Raw genomic sequence first — 14,785 nt, forward strand, 5'->3', positions numbered from 1 at the left:
AAGCACAGGCATGTAAAAAAATAGTTAATTTTTTTTTTACAAAGTGATGGTTAGGGATGGAGAAATGGCTCAGGTTAAGAGCACTGGCTGCTCTTTCAGAGGACCAGCAACAACCTGGTGGCTCACAACCATCTGTGATGAGATCTGGTGCCCTCTTCTGGAATGCAGGTGTACACGCAAAGCAGAACACTATACATAATAAATGAATCTCTTTTTAAAAAGTGACAGCTAATCTTGGTTCTAAACTCAACTACGCCTGGATTAACTAAGCCCCAGGCATCTGAGCCATCTGTGGGGTATTTCCCTGATTGAATCATCTGAGGTGGGAAGACCCATCCTAAATCTGGACCACATCTTCTGGTGGTCTTGGCTTTTGCCTGCTGGCCCTCACCCTAGGCTCACTTCTCTTGCTGAGGCATTCCTCGGCTGGTGTTAGAACTTAGACCTTTGCAATTCCCACATAGACCCTTTCTCCTGGAAGACAGCCATGGTTGGGCTACCTGGACCAAGCCTGCAAGCCACTCTTTAAAACACACACACACAGAGACTTGTTTTCTCTCTGTTCTGTTCTGCCCCTTTAGAGAACCCTAAGTGATACAAGTGGTGTATTTAAACTTAGAAGTAAAATGAGACACTCCCAGAGACAGACAATCAAATGTAGCTAAAGTAAAATAATATTTTCTTCAAAAAAAAAAAGAAATAAAACAGGCAAAAAACCCCTACACATCTTTGCTATACTAACAGAAAAAAAGATGCAAGAACCTTCAATATATCAAAATAACTTCTCTAACTCAAGAATAAAATAATTTTAGATAAACAAATGAGTTGACTACTAATCAACATATTTGAACTATACAGGAATTTTTAAACCTAACAATAAAAGAAATTTTGTCGGATGAGCTAAAAAAGAAAAATCCAAAATTATACTCTCTATAAGAAACATCTAAACTATAAGGAATCTATAATAAAGTAGAAAAAGGGGATATTCTGGGTAATTTCTACCAAAAGAGAGACTCTAAAGCAAATTTAAGGATGGACAACGATAGGGCACAGGTTCAATTCACTATGAAACCAAGCTTGCACACATCTAATAAAGGAGTCTCAGCACACACAAGAAAAACGGCTGGGACTGTAAACAAGCCCTGGATTATATGATATGCTCAGTCTCCTAACTACTATCCAGTAACTTAAGCCAAGTAAGTATCGGCAATGTCAAATGAGCAGGTAAAGACGACCTTGCTCAGCTTGACTCAAGTTGGGCACACTAAAGAGACATGAAAAGTCTGGGGTAGTAAGTAGGATGAACAAAAACTAGTAAAGACTGAACAACACAATTTCTAATCTCTGTATCTAATAGATATGTAACAAGGATAGAATGCAGACTTCACACATACACATGAAACATTAAAATTATTCATAAACAATTATTAAGTTCTATATAAACAAGGCACTAAGACATGAGTAAGGACTGTTTTCACATAGGTAAAATACAGGCCACATTCTGACAATATAGTTGAGAAATGAAAGTCGAAGATAAATTACTTCTCTGCAGAAAGTAATAAAGTAGATCAACCTGTGGCAAGACTAGTCAGGAACAGAGTCAGTTCTGGTGCCTCAGGCCTGTAATCCGCACCTCGGGAGCTGAGGCAGTAAGATTATCCTGTGTCTGAAGCTAGCCTGGACTACTTGAGTTCCAGGACAGCCTAGGCTACAAAATGATCAAAAGATAAAAGGGGGGAGGCAGGATAAATAATATTCAAAATGTGAAGAGAGAAATAAAGGCAGAACGTGCAAAGCAAAAAAAAAATTCAGTAATTAACATGCCATGAATTTTATGCTAATAAACTTAAAATTTGATGAACAAATTTTGAAACTACCAAGAGGGAACTGAAAGAAATAGAAAACACGAACAATCTATCGCAATTAACTGCGGCTAAATGTGCACACACAGAAAGAATATACTTACGCCATTCTGTAAGTAAGCTCCATCAAAATTTAAGAAACCGATGTCTCCAATCCAAATTAACTACTCAGTAACTCACTTGGTAGACTGTTGTAACCTTAATACCAAAAATTAATCAGTCAAAAAAGAAAAATGAGCAGCCGAGTGTGGGAGCACACTTTTGCTCCTAGCACTTGGGAAGCAGAAGCAAGTGGATCTCTGTGAGTTTGAGAACAGTCTGGCCTATATCAAGAGTTCTAGGCCAGCCGGGGCTAGATAGTCAGACGCTGTCTCAAAAATTGGGGAGGGGTCTGTTTATAGAACGGTGCAAAATCCTAAATAAATCATTATCAAATTCAGTCCAGCAGTACATTAAAAAGGAAATCTTAAGGCCAATTGGATCTATTTCCAGAAACAAAAAATAAATAAAAAATTAAAGTCCATAATTTAGAGGCCCAGAGAGACAGCTCAGCAGGGTAACCACTGGCTGCTCTTGCTGAGGACCTGGATTCACTGCCCAGCGCTCATAACTGCCTGTAACTCCAGTTCTAGGGGATCTGATACCCTCTGCTGGTCTCTGTGGGCACCAGGCATGCAAGTGGTACAGAAGACATACATGCAAGCAAAACAACTTTACAAATAAAAATATTTTTAAATGTAATTTGTAATTCATTTCACGTAATGGATTGGAGAAAAGAAACAAAATCTCAACAAATACAGAAAACCATGTGAAAAAATGGCAGAGCCTGTCCTAACATGACACGGTTACCTACAAACATCCTAACAAATGCTGTTAACGGAGCAACACTTTAGTTGAAACTGGGAATGAGACCTGTATGTGCGCTATAACCATGTCTTAATGAACAACCATAACCACTTCCACCAAACACACACACATGAAAAGGAAAATAACTGGAAAGAGGAAAAAAATAAACAAAATAAACATCACCACTGCATATGACAGAATGACCAATGGAATTCCAAAATACGAGAAATAAAATACAAAGCAGATAGTTAAAAATCTGTATTTTAAAATATGCTGTAGGGGCTGGAGAGATGGCTCAGAGGTTAAGAGCATTGCCTGCTCTTCCAAAGGTCCTGAGTTCAATTCCCAGCAACCACATGGTGGCTTACAACCATCTGTAATGAGGTCCGGTGCCCTCTTCTGGCCTGCAGACATACACACAGACAGAATATTGTATACATAATAAATAAATATTAAAATAAAATAAAATATGCTGTAAAATTTTCTTTACTGATTACTGCCAGCAAATGGAATCTTGGGGGGGTGTTATTTATAGCAGCAACCAATTTCAGTTCTTCACAGAACTGATTGGACTGATTTCAATTAAGCTCCAGAAGCTTCTTACGACGGATCTTAAAGGTCAAAGGTTCAAGAACAAGTAAGACTCTAGATCTAGTTTCCCAGGCACGAAGATCACTGAGTGACTTAAGATGCCGATCAGTGGTGCCGTGTGACTAAATAACTCAGGACCATTTAACAAAGTTGACAAACAGGAAGGTTTTGAGCAGTTGTGATGCTCAATGCCTGTAGCTGCAGCACTCAGTGAGTTCAAGGCCAGCCTGGGTCCAAAAAAAATGAACGGATTTCAGGTAAAGCTACAGTGAATAACTAAGGGAGTTTGGATATAAATACAGATAAATATTAGACGACAGACATACAGGACAAGCCAGAAACACATCGATCCACAGACACTCAGCAGCAAGTCAGGCCGTATGGATCTGCAGACGAGACATAAGGACAAGCCAGAAACACATCGATCCACAGACACTCAGCAGCAAGTCAGGCCATATGGATCTGCAGAAGCAAGTTTTATCAAATGCATGAGGCTATGGGCTTCTCCAATGCGCATTTTTAAAGAAAGCTACCCACTTGTCAGCTTTAAAAGATACTCAGTATTTTTTAAAAAGTAGGTGAAAAACACGGACATGTTTTTCACGCAACAAGGGAAATATCTGATGCGTAAGTATATGAAAAGATTCCCAATCTCGTTAAAAAATGCAAATTTAAACCACAATGATGCACCATGTCGAACTACTGACAAACACAAGGAATCTAAGGTGAGTATTAGGCTGCGGGTTAACTATAATCCCATATAATGCCGACCAAAGTATGTAAGTTGACAAAACTGTTAGCTAAAACACGTTGGCACGACCACTTCAAAACCAACCTGAAATCCCTTCGTGAAGCTGAACCCCTTGAAGAGCAGCAATTCTTCCTAGAGAACAGTTCATGATGCTGGGCACGCCAACAAAGCACCTTTAAAGTTACATGCTTTCCACATGCTACTGTGGTGTCTAAAAATGTTCAGCATTGAGTTTAACTGCAAAGGATATATTTCTAGAGTATAATAAAGGCATTTTACAAACTGTGAGTCTCGTAAACATGTAACTGGGCCAGCAAGATGACTCAGTGGGCAGGGGCACTTGCCACCAACCCCAACAACCAGAGTTCAATCCCCCAGACCCACCTGGTGGGAGGAATGGTTTTCAAGTTGTCCTCCACACGTGTACCACGACACATAGACCACACAAGAAAATAGGTGTCAAAATATTTTAGGTGTTATAACTACTTTCATCATACGGTTGAGCTGAATAAAAGTTATTATATACACTGATAATTAACAGAAGAAACAAATGATACCAACTTCCTGAATAAGTAAATGGACAGAGGATGTGCTGGGATTAAAGGAGGCTTTTCAGGTTTGTATGTAGCATTTTAAGTGATTTTTGCTTTCCTACTTGCAGCTATACCACAGTTCTTCCAGGTGGGTGTGCTGTTTACTTTTCTTATGGAGAACAGAATAATCAAAATGCCCACCAGCAGGAAAAAGCACAAACTGCATTATATTCCCCCAATATTACACAAGCAGTAAAGAATTAGTGACTTACATCTGAATATTAGTAACTCAGAAATACAGCAGTGACTGAAAGCAAGTTTCAGGATACACCCATGATAATGTGTTTTACTCAAACACAGAAACCATACATACAATCCAGAGCTGAGCGATACATAAAAATTTGATCAGTGTTTAAGTAGAAGAATAACATGAGTTCAGGATAATGATGAGCACATTCAGTATTGGTTAGGTTGACTCTTGGATCCACTGGTCGACTTGGAAGTGTTCACTTGTTTGCCTTCACAGACTGTAATATGTTACATGTATTCTGAGTATACCAACCACTACACCAAGGAGGGAAGGATTTAAAAAAAAACATTGTATCTTTAAAATGCTTTTAATTAAACCAGTTCACTTGCTACTAGAGAGGTACATATAACATGCCATGAAACTCTATCTTTACACCAACCATAGCAACATTTGATAATGTAATAAACATTCGTTGGTATTAATATTATGAAGACTGGACCAATCAGCTGTGAGAGATTAACCCATTTGCTGTCACATGGCTAGATGGAAGCCAGGCTGTAAGCAAATTTAGCAGCAAGCTAAAGTCACAAAGAAGGTGGTGAGTAGAGAGAAGAGAAAACGTAGCTTGTTAGCAAGCATGTGAGGAAATGGGTGTTCTCAGAATGAGTGAAAACTGGCTGTACAACCACCTTGAGAGCTTCTATCGTATCTGGTTAAGTGGAAGACACATATTCCAATACCCAGAGAAATTATGACTAAATGTACTTCCTAGAGAAACTCCAAAGGTGTATAACAAAGAGGTACAAACATAGTTCTTGCAGGACTCTTTTAAAGAGTAAACACTATACATAATTCCAAAATCCATCAAGAGGAAACTATAAAAATAAATTATGGTATATTCATACAATACAGTGCTACAACAATTATAATAATTCAAAGAAAATACAATAGTTCGATTTATTCATATATATCTCAAAATGTGATGCTGACTGAAAAGCAAGTTGCAAAATGACACAATTTTATCATTTTAGTTTAAAAACCAATACTATGTATTGTTTATATAGTCACCATTACCGAATTATAAATTGTGCAAGGAAATGAAACACACACACCTGAACACAGTGGCTATCTCCAGGAAAGGAGGGGAGAACTCTCAGCACCTCCAAAAATTTTTAATCTTTTTTTTTTGGAGGACTTGAAGTAAATTTGGCAAAAATAAATAAATAAATAAATGTCTGGTTTGGTTAGATCTGTCTATGTTTAATATTTGAAGTATTCCGGGAAATTAGGCAACAGTAAGGAAACTGAGCAGGAGAGAAACAGAAACCGCAGCCCTTGAGCGCAAAGCACAAACCCTTGACAAGCACAGTAGTAGCGACTGAGTCCCTGAAGGGGTTTCACCTTCCTTTCCCCATGTATACTTATAACAAGCCTGTTTTCCTGCAAATAAAACACAATCTTTGTTTTTAAAATAAGGTTCTAACTAGAGCCGTGGTTTTGAGATAACTGCCCCAGCGAGAGCAGTAACATCTGTATGACGCCACCTGTTTCCCTCGCCAGGATCCAGAGATTTATATGGCTGCCATAAACACCCTACTAACCACTCGGTGTTGCCAAGATCTGGTGAAAGACACAAGCGTGTACTTGGGAAAGGATTTGCAAACGGAAGGACGTTATGAAGCTAAAAGCTTCTGCAAAAGGCACCGCGCACCGGTAACCAGTCTCCATTCTGGTCCTTTGTCGTCGCCCCCCCCCGCCCCTCCCCGCAAAGGGGCGGCCGCAGAGGCTTTAGTGACGTCAGCACCACTGCGGAGCTGCAGCCCCCGCAACAGGCGTCAGGAGGGCAGATGATGCTCCTCCAAGGCTGCAGGTGGGGGACAGCCCTGCGTCCCTTTCTGGTCCTCCCCAAAACATAACGGGGTGAGGACGCAGGGAAGATGCGCGCACACCGAAGACGAGGGGTCGCGCGCGACCCAGAGCCCTACGAGCCGAAGCCCGCGCACGCGCGCCGCAGGCCCCCCGCACAGCGCACCTGGGGAGGCGGGAGTGGGGATGGTGGGGGGACACGCGAGGACGCACCCGCGCGCCTATCGACCACAGGCTGCCGCAGCGGCGGGGACGCGCACACCACAGGGGCTGCAGTGACCACCCGCAGGGATAGGAACGCGCACACCACAGGGGCTGCAGTGGCCTTCCGCAGGGATAGGGATGCGCACACCACAGGGGCTGCAGTGACCATCCACAGGGATAGGGACGCCCACGCCACCGCAGCGACGGGCGAGTGGCTACCGCATGAACAAAGCGGGCGGGCCGCGGACACGGGCGCGTCCCCGAGCGCTCAGGACGCGGCGGCCGGAGGCCCAGCGCAGCTCACCCACGCGCGCCAGGGGGTACGCACGCTAGAGGCCCACTCCTCCCGGCACGGACCCCCGAGGACCCCCCGGAAAAGCGGACACACCCACCGGGGCAAGGGCGGCCACACCCCCCTCGGCGCTCGGGCGCCTTGGAGAGACGCGCGAGGACCCACACTCACCACACACCCACGCGGGGAGGTGTGGAGCGCCCCGATGCCCGGGCATCTCGGCTGCGGCGGGACGCGCGCTGGCTCTGCACTCACCCGGGCCCGCAGCCCGCGAGCCTCGGACGCGGGCAGCCGCCGCCGCTGCCGCCAGCCCCTCCACGTCAACCCGACCCGTGCAGCGAGCGGCCAGCGGCTGCAGAGGCTGGCGGGTCACGTGGGCGGGAGGCGCGCATGCGCAGTCGCTGTCCCGCCCCCTCAGCTCGGCGGGGAGGGCCGTGAGATTTGCGCTAGTCCCCGCACACTGCGCCTGCGCCAACGGCGGGACGCCTCTAAGCCCCCGCTTTTTCCTCGGGGTTTTTTTAATTTTTTTTCTTTTTCTTCCGCCCCCACTGCGGCTTTCTGGGCGGCGCCTGCGCAGAGGACTGAGTGCGGAGGGGCTGAGAGGTCCGAGGGGATGGGCGTGGGCGTTGGAAGGAGCCAAGGTCGAAGGCCTCCCTTCTTTTCTGAACCCCGCGTTGGGCGGGTTCCGAGCCCCTCAGGACAGAGCAGGACTTGGTCCGGTCTGGTCCTGTCCGGTCCTCGCATCCCGCTGTCCCGAGTTGCGCATTTTCCCTGCAGCGCGCGTTCCCGCCGCCCCTCCTCTGCAGGGGTGCGCGTGCGCGCGGAGGGGCCCTGGTTGGGCAGGGGCGGGCGAGCATCCGCAGTGCGTCCGCGGCGCGGCGGGGAGGTTATGTAACTGCCCGTGGTGATGGGAGGGGGCATGCCTGACGACGACTGTATTCCTTTTCCACAGATTGTCTAAAGCCACAGGGAAAATGGTGGAAAATTCACCGTCGCCATTGCCAGAAAGAGCGATTTATGGCTTTGTTCTTTTCTTAAGCTCTCAGTTTGGCTTCAGTAAGTACTGGAATGATGGATGGACCAGGAAGTGATGCGTTTGTTCTTAGAATGTGCACACATGAGCTGTTGATTCTTTCTACCTCTGTCTCTTCTTAAGGAGCCCTGAAAGGAACCCGCTGTTGCTCAGTATATCCAATACTAGGTTTAACCTCCAGTATTTACCCAGCACCAGGCTCACTAAAGCGAATAAAGCCTGGGCCGTGCCCTGGGGTCATAGTATTGTGGAGAAGTATAGCAAACCTACGGTTAATACAGCATCATGGGTGTCCTGGAAGAGCGTTGGAAGACTGAGAAATCAGGTTAGCTTCCTCCTGGTGACTCCCTGGCAAGTGTATCAGAATAAGGTCAGGGGGAAGGACCATGGGACTCCCTGAGTGACAAGGTTTGGGAGTGAGGAGGTTATGGTTCCAGGGCTGAGGTGAGCTGAGACATTGAGTGTAAGAATGTGCCCTTTACAGTTTGGATCTGCTATGGTTCCCATAATGCTCCATTTTTGTAGATGAGGACATTGAGGCCTACTTAAACTAACGTGACCAACTCACACAAGGAGGACCCAAGTCCCTTCTCACCAAGTTTGGAAAGTGTGAGGCAACCAAATGGAAGAAAATTAAAGACCTTCAATCCACCTTTCTGAATCCTCAACTGAAAAAGATTCGCTCAGCTGTAGCCTAGTCAATGCGATGAAGAAGTTACACTGAGTTCAAATTCTGGCTCTTGCATGGAGTCCTTGTTTGGCCTCAGAGTGGTTAACTTACCTGGGGCCTAAAGTGTCCTCATCTGTAGGGGTATCGATAGTGTTCATTGTTGATGTTTTGCAGGAAGTGATCCTGTGAAGTAGGTATTGTATTACAGTCCTCAACTTAAAAGTGAGACTTTGCGGGATTTAAGAAACTTGCTCAAAGCTACAACCAAGCCAGTTAACAATAGGACTGGAATTAGAACACAGGCACACTCTACTGCCCTTTTCTGACTTGTAGTAACTGATATTTTTGTGAAGTACTTAATGCAGAGAAACTATTGAATAAGTGTTAGCTGCTGTTTATTTTTGTAAATATCTATTCAAAAAGTCTTTTAAGGATTGGAAAGTCTACAAGGTAAATCAATGACTTACGATACAACCAGAAATTAATTCAGGAATTGATTGAGCACTTACTGTGTACCAGGCAGGGTTACAGGCCAGGGAATCGCCAAACCGCCAAGCCCTGTCCGCTCTCATTGAGTTTTCCTCTCAGTTGGAGAGTCTGGACGATTAAAACATAGCCAGGTAGCCATGGGGGAGGAGACCCCTCCCCCGTGCCATGTGCCCTTTTAGCGCTCACTCGGTAGGCAGCTCTTACCACAGCACAGGGAAAGATCAGTCCAGCACCAGACGCATAAGGAGAGCAGAAGCCTTCTCTTTGGGCGTCGATGTCTTCCAGTCTTGACCCAGAGAGCTCTTCATTCTCAGGGAAAGATGGCCCATCATCACTGATGTGGTCTGAAACTTGTCTTTACCACGTCCCCAGTGTAGCATCTACACACATGTCTCTGGATTGTTTTGAAGATGAAGTAATGCATGCAGGTCAGGTAAGAGCCTGCATATTGTTACCACACAGAGACAGCTAAAAAGGAGCCCAGAGACTTGGTCTTGAGGGAAGGAAGATCGTATGTAGACAATCAGAACCAGAGGGGATGAGTTCCCCTTTAAGCAACTAAGTGTAGTGACATCTGCACTGTGAAGTACTGAACTCTTAGCGTGCAGAAACAGCTTGTCAAATGCTGTAGATAGCAGTTGCTAAGAAGTAATGTGTCCTTAGACTAAAATATGGTGTGAAGGCTATGAAACTAGAAAACTATTAATACGGTCATTATGGCAAGTATTGCAAGAGTGGTCCAGATCAGGAGCTAGGACGCTGAATGCTAAGAGTTGAACATGAGTCAGGAGCGTTGTTGTCTGAGTCATGTAGATTGGATCCATGCCTGACTGACTTTTCTTCTCTCTTCCCTCACCCTCTTTATCCTGCAGTACTTTACCTTGTATGGGCTTTCATTCCTGAATCGTGGTTAAACTCTTTAGGCTTAACTTACTGGCCTCAAAAGTAAGTTCAATATTTCTTTAACTAAGAGCAAAACTATACTGATTTGCAGGATTATAGTCTTCTCTAAAACACACGCCTTAAATCATTATTGTTTAAAATCCCTAAGTAACTGTGTTGAGATTGAAAATTGTGTGTGTGTGTGTGTGTGTTGGGGGATGTGGTAGGCCGGGGTACTCGCACATGTCTGGCCACCTTTGTGTGTGAAGGTAAAACATGTTTGCATGTGCATGCGGTGGTCCAAAGTTGATGTCAGGAGTCTCCCTCAGTCCTTCTCCACCTTATGGGCACGGTCTCTCACTGGAACTTGAGTGGGACAGTATAGTCTTGATAGCCAGCTTGCCCCAGAATTCCCTGTTCCCTGTGTCTGCCTTTTAGTACTGGGATTACAGGTGGGCCATCACATTCATCCAGCGTGTACCTGGGTTCTGGCAATCCAGACTCTGGTTCTCCCAGTGGAGCGGTGGGTGCTTTAACCAGAGAGCCATACCCCAGCAAGAATTGAACATTTCTTAAAGACTATCAATAAATCATGAATTAAAGATGGTGGTGTAAGCATGTTTATCACTATTTCCTCCCTAAAATCTGGCTAAAATTATATTAGCAGATAAAAGATATTAACAAAATTGTGAAATAGTCTTTGAGAGAGAAGGGTCTGTTTTTTTTTCCATGTGCTAGAGGAGGGAAGCCAACAAGAGTATTTGTGCCCTGGGTTTCCAAAACGGCCTCAGACCTTGGAAATACCAACATCTCTTGGTAATGGTAATTCTGCATTGGACAGAAGATGTGTTCAAATAGCTGATCTGCTTACTCCCCTTCCTTACCTTGAACCTGGAGATTGCCCCTCTCCTCCATGCAGAAAATCTTTCCATCCTGTGGAGAGAGTTGGGGAGAGTCTGTAGTCTGGAGAGAAATCTTTCCATCCTCTGGAGAGAGTTGGGGAGAGTCTGTAGTCTGGAGAGAAATCTTTCCATCCTCTGGAGAGAGTTGGGGAGAGTCTGTAGTCTGGAGAGAAATCTTTCCATCCTCTGGAGAGAGTTGGGGAGAGTCTGTAGTCTGGAGGGAAATCTTTCCATCCTGTGGAGAGAGTTGGGGAGAGTCTGTAGTCTGGAGGTTACAAGGTAGCTGTAAAATTGAAGCATGGGATGATAAAAAGAGAGCATCTACACAGCTAACTAATAAGGGCCAGTCCCTCCCTTGGCACCTTTCCTTATGAAGCTCATGAGTTTTAGCCCACCCTCCCTCAGAGAAAGCTAGGAGGTGCCGTGCTGAGAAAGCTGACCAGGGTAAAAGACATATTTCTGCCCTTACTGCCATCTCTGCTCTTGTATATGCCTTAGTTTCTGTCAACTTCTTATCACTTGGATCTGTAAATGTAAATAGACGTCATAAATTCCCAGACATTAAAGGAAAGTCTGTGCTCAGATGAAAAGAAAAGAAGACACCAGAGGAAATGGAGGTGATGTCAGCTGCAGGAAGGAGGGAGAGGAGCCTGATCCCCAGAGATGAGAAAGGACCTGAGCAGTGTGCTGTCCAAGGAAGTGGTTCTTAAATCACCAAGTGGAAAGTCCTGAGCATGATAGCTGAAATTAAAATGCTACCTGGAAAGCTGATTAAGACTCTCGGCTGCAGATGCTGTTTACACGCAGTGTACAGTTATGGGTGCTGTCAGCTGCCGACAGAATAAAAGTGTGGTGTAACTGGAAAGTCTGAGGAGAAGTGATGCCTTGCTTTCATTAGACACCTAGAGAAAATGTCTGAAACTGATGAAAACCAAGAAATAGTAATAGTAATGTTAATGGGAGCAAGGAAGCAAGCGGCTCCGGTTTGGAGGGGCTGGGGTGGAGCGGGACTGCAGGGTCAGCATGGCTGGAGTCAAGTTGGACAGCTGACAGTAGCTCAGACGTGCAAGATCCTCGTGTGCATCTGCTGCTTCTATAAAACCTACATTTCTAAAGTATGTTTTGTGGGCTGGGCGGTGGTGCCGCTTGCCTTCCATCTCAGCACTTGGGAGAGTTTGAGGCCAGCCTGGTCTACGGAGCAAGTTCCAGCCAGAGCTGTTACACAGAGAAGCCTGTCTCCAAAAAAAAAAAAAAAAAGTATGTTTTGTGACTGCCTCTTGGGAATTATGGCTTCTTAACATGTGTTAACACACATTAATGTTCTCTCCTCAGATACTGGGCCGTCACATTGCCTGTCTACCTCCTCATTGCTGTTGTGATTGGTTATATCCTCTTATTTGGTATTAACATGATGAGCACATCTCCCCTCAACTCCATTCACACCATCACAGGTACATGTATGTGTACATAAAATGATGAAGGGTGGAGGCATGAAATAGTAGTACTTTTGTCAGAAGAGCAATCAGTGGGCCTCAGAGCACACGGAAACAAAGTCATCTGTCACGTTAAACACGGCACGGTAGTTACTTTTGATTGCCAGCTTTGTGGACTTAGAATCTGAGCGCACCGTGTGGTTTATCCAGGTTAGATTTATAGAGTAGAAGACACCGTAAGTGTGGAAGGTGCCGTCCCACGGGTCTAGCACTGAGTAAAAGCAAGCATTTCTCTCTGTATCCTGCCTGGACAGTGTCATCAGCTGTCTCCTGCTCCTGCCGCATATCTTCCCCCGTGGTGTACTGTATCCGTGTAACTGTAGACCAAAGTAAGCCCTTAAGTTCATTTGTTAGGGATTCTGTTACCGCAGAAGACAAGTAACTACGAGTGCATGGTGTTTGTGGTGAGCGGTGCGATTGATCTTAGGGAACCACAGAGATTACAGGAAGAAAATGCTTGGCTCAGTGGAGCTTTTCTTGTCTTGCAGATAACTATGCTAAAAACCAACAGTGGAAGAGCTACCAGGAAGACGCCATCCCAGCCTTAAGAGATGTGCCCATTAGTGAAGTAAACAGAATGTTCTTCCTTGAAGCTAGAGAACTTAACACCCAAAACTGAGCTGTGTGGAAGCATCCTAACGCCAGATAGTTACAAGTTTGGGGGCGAATAACTTTGAACATAATTATATTGACTGTCCTTTTAAAACCCAATGTTGGCATGAAAGTTGATTTCTTAGATTGAGTTCAACTGATGTTGTAAATATTTTCAATTGACAGAATGAATAAAATGCCACTTTCACTACATTCAGCTTCATGTCTATATGGATGTGGGTGTGAATACACATATGCACAGTGTGTGTACAGGTCAGAGGACAGCTTAGGCTATCTCCTCAGGAGCCCTTTATTTGAGACAGGGTTTCCCACTGGCCTAACTTCTCCACTTAGGTCAGGGTAGCCCACAAGCTTCCAGGGCTCTCCCTGCCTCTGTTTCCCTTCCTGTCATTGCTTCACATGGGTGCTGAGAGCACTTGGGTCCGCATGCGTTTACAGACCATGTACAGTACCCACTCGGCCATCCTTCCCGACCTAACATAAATATCAGTGTCTCCTGTGACCAGGGACTTTGTGAGCATGGGAAGGGTGTAATAAGAATCTCTCTCAACTTTTAGAGGTTGATGGATAAGTCAAGCAGATGCTGTCTGTCGGTGACTGCTGTGGAGAGCATTGAGGTCATACAGTGTTCTAGAAAGCACAAGAAGGTACTTTGGTGATTGAGGAAACGCTCTCTAAGTAGAGAATAATAAGTAAGTGGTGTCCTGTATGCAGCAAGCATGTAAGAGCGGTAAGAACGACACAGCCAAGCAACCAAGAACAATGTCTCCCAATCTTCTAACAGGTTGAAAGTGACTGTCCTATCTGCTTGTGCCTAGCCCAGCCAGTGGTCCAGCAAGGCTGTGGCTGTGACCTTGGAAAGAGCAGGAAGAGATCAGAGCTGCCACTCCTGTATTCTCTTGTCCGCTCCAAGGACCAGGGGTGGGCCTGCAGCGTTTCGAGATTAACTGGAGTAGAGTGCAGTAGTCCCCAGCACCACCTTCAAGATCCGCTTTCCATTCTGTCTCTACGTACGAGGACTGTCCAGGACCAGCGGTTTTCACGTCATGGGCTGTATTTCTTTGAGGGTTATGATAAGCTTAGTGACGCTTCTCTCCACCTTAAATAATCAGTGCCTTTCAAATAGTTCGTAGAAAGTGGAGCCTCAAAGATACTACTTTTATAAACAATAAATCAGGGCCAGCGAGATGATGGTTCAATGGGTGAAGGCAATTACTAACAAGTCTGCCAGCCTGAGTCTGAGCCCCATAGCCCACATGATGAAGAGAGAGCCAGCTCCCACCGGTTGTCTCCTGACTTTCACATACATGCCGTGGCTTGGGTATTCATACACATACCAGAGAATAAACAAGCCGATCTCTTCTTGGTTGCAAAGCTAATTTTTCAACCATCATATTTTTACCACATACTAATAGTGTCTTGTTATAAAGAGAAACCCTGTCTCAAAAAAACAAACAATAATAAGTGCCTGGCCTCATGCTCACACACACATGCATACATACCCATACA

General features: G+C 45.0%; 2 protein-coding genes across 2 annotated transcripts in view; one reads left to right on the top strand and one right to left on the bottom strand.

Annotated features, from left to right (window-relative positions):
* The window catches only part of Ttc3 (tetratricopeptide repeat domain 3), a 97,942-nt gene extending 90,428 nt beyond the window's left edge, over positions 1-7,514 (bottom strand). Inside the window, exon 1 of the mRNA XM_041673380.1 lies at positions 7,367-7,514. The gene's annotated coding sequence lies outside the window, so the exon portion shown is untranslated. The remainder of the gene's footprint in view (positions 1-7,366) is intronic.
* LOC121461983 (phosphatidylinositol glycan anchor biosynthesis class P) lies at positions 7,401-13,468 on the top strand. The gene is given in 7 exon segments (XM_041673381.1): positions 7,401-7,435; positions 7,437-7,497; positions 7,499-7,577; positions 8,147-8,251; positions 10,260-10,332; positions 12,504-12,622; positions 13,153-13,468. Coding segments are annotated over 7 exon segments (603 nt in total). The 3' UTR covers positions 13,284-13,468.
* The last annotated feature ends 1,317 nt before the right edge of the window (positions 13,469-14,785 follow it).

This window comes from Microtus oregoni, unplaced genomic scaffold, assembly GCF_018167655.1.
Source record: "Microtus oregoni isolate MIOR12 unplaced genomic scaffold, Mior012 000023F_ref0000262, whole genome shotgun sequence".
NCBI lineage: Eukaryota > Metazoa > Chordata > Mammalia > Rodentia > Cricetidae > Microtus > Microtus oregoni.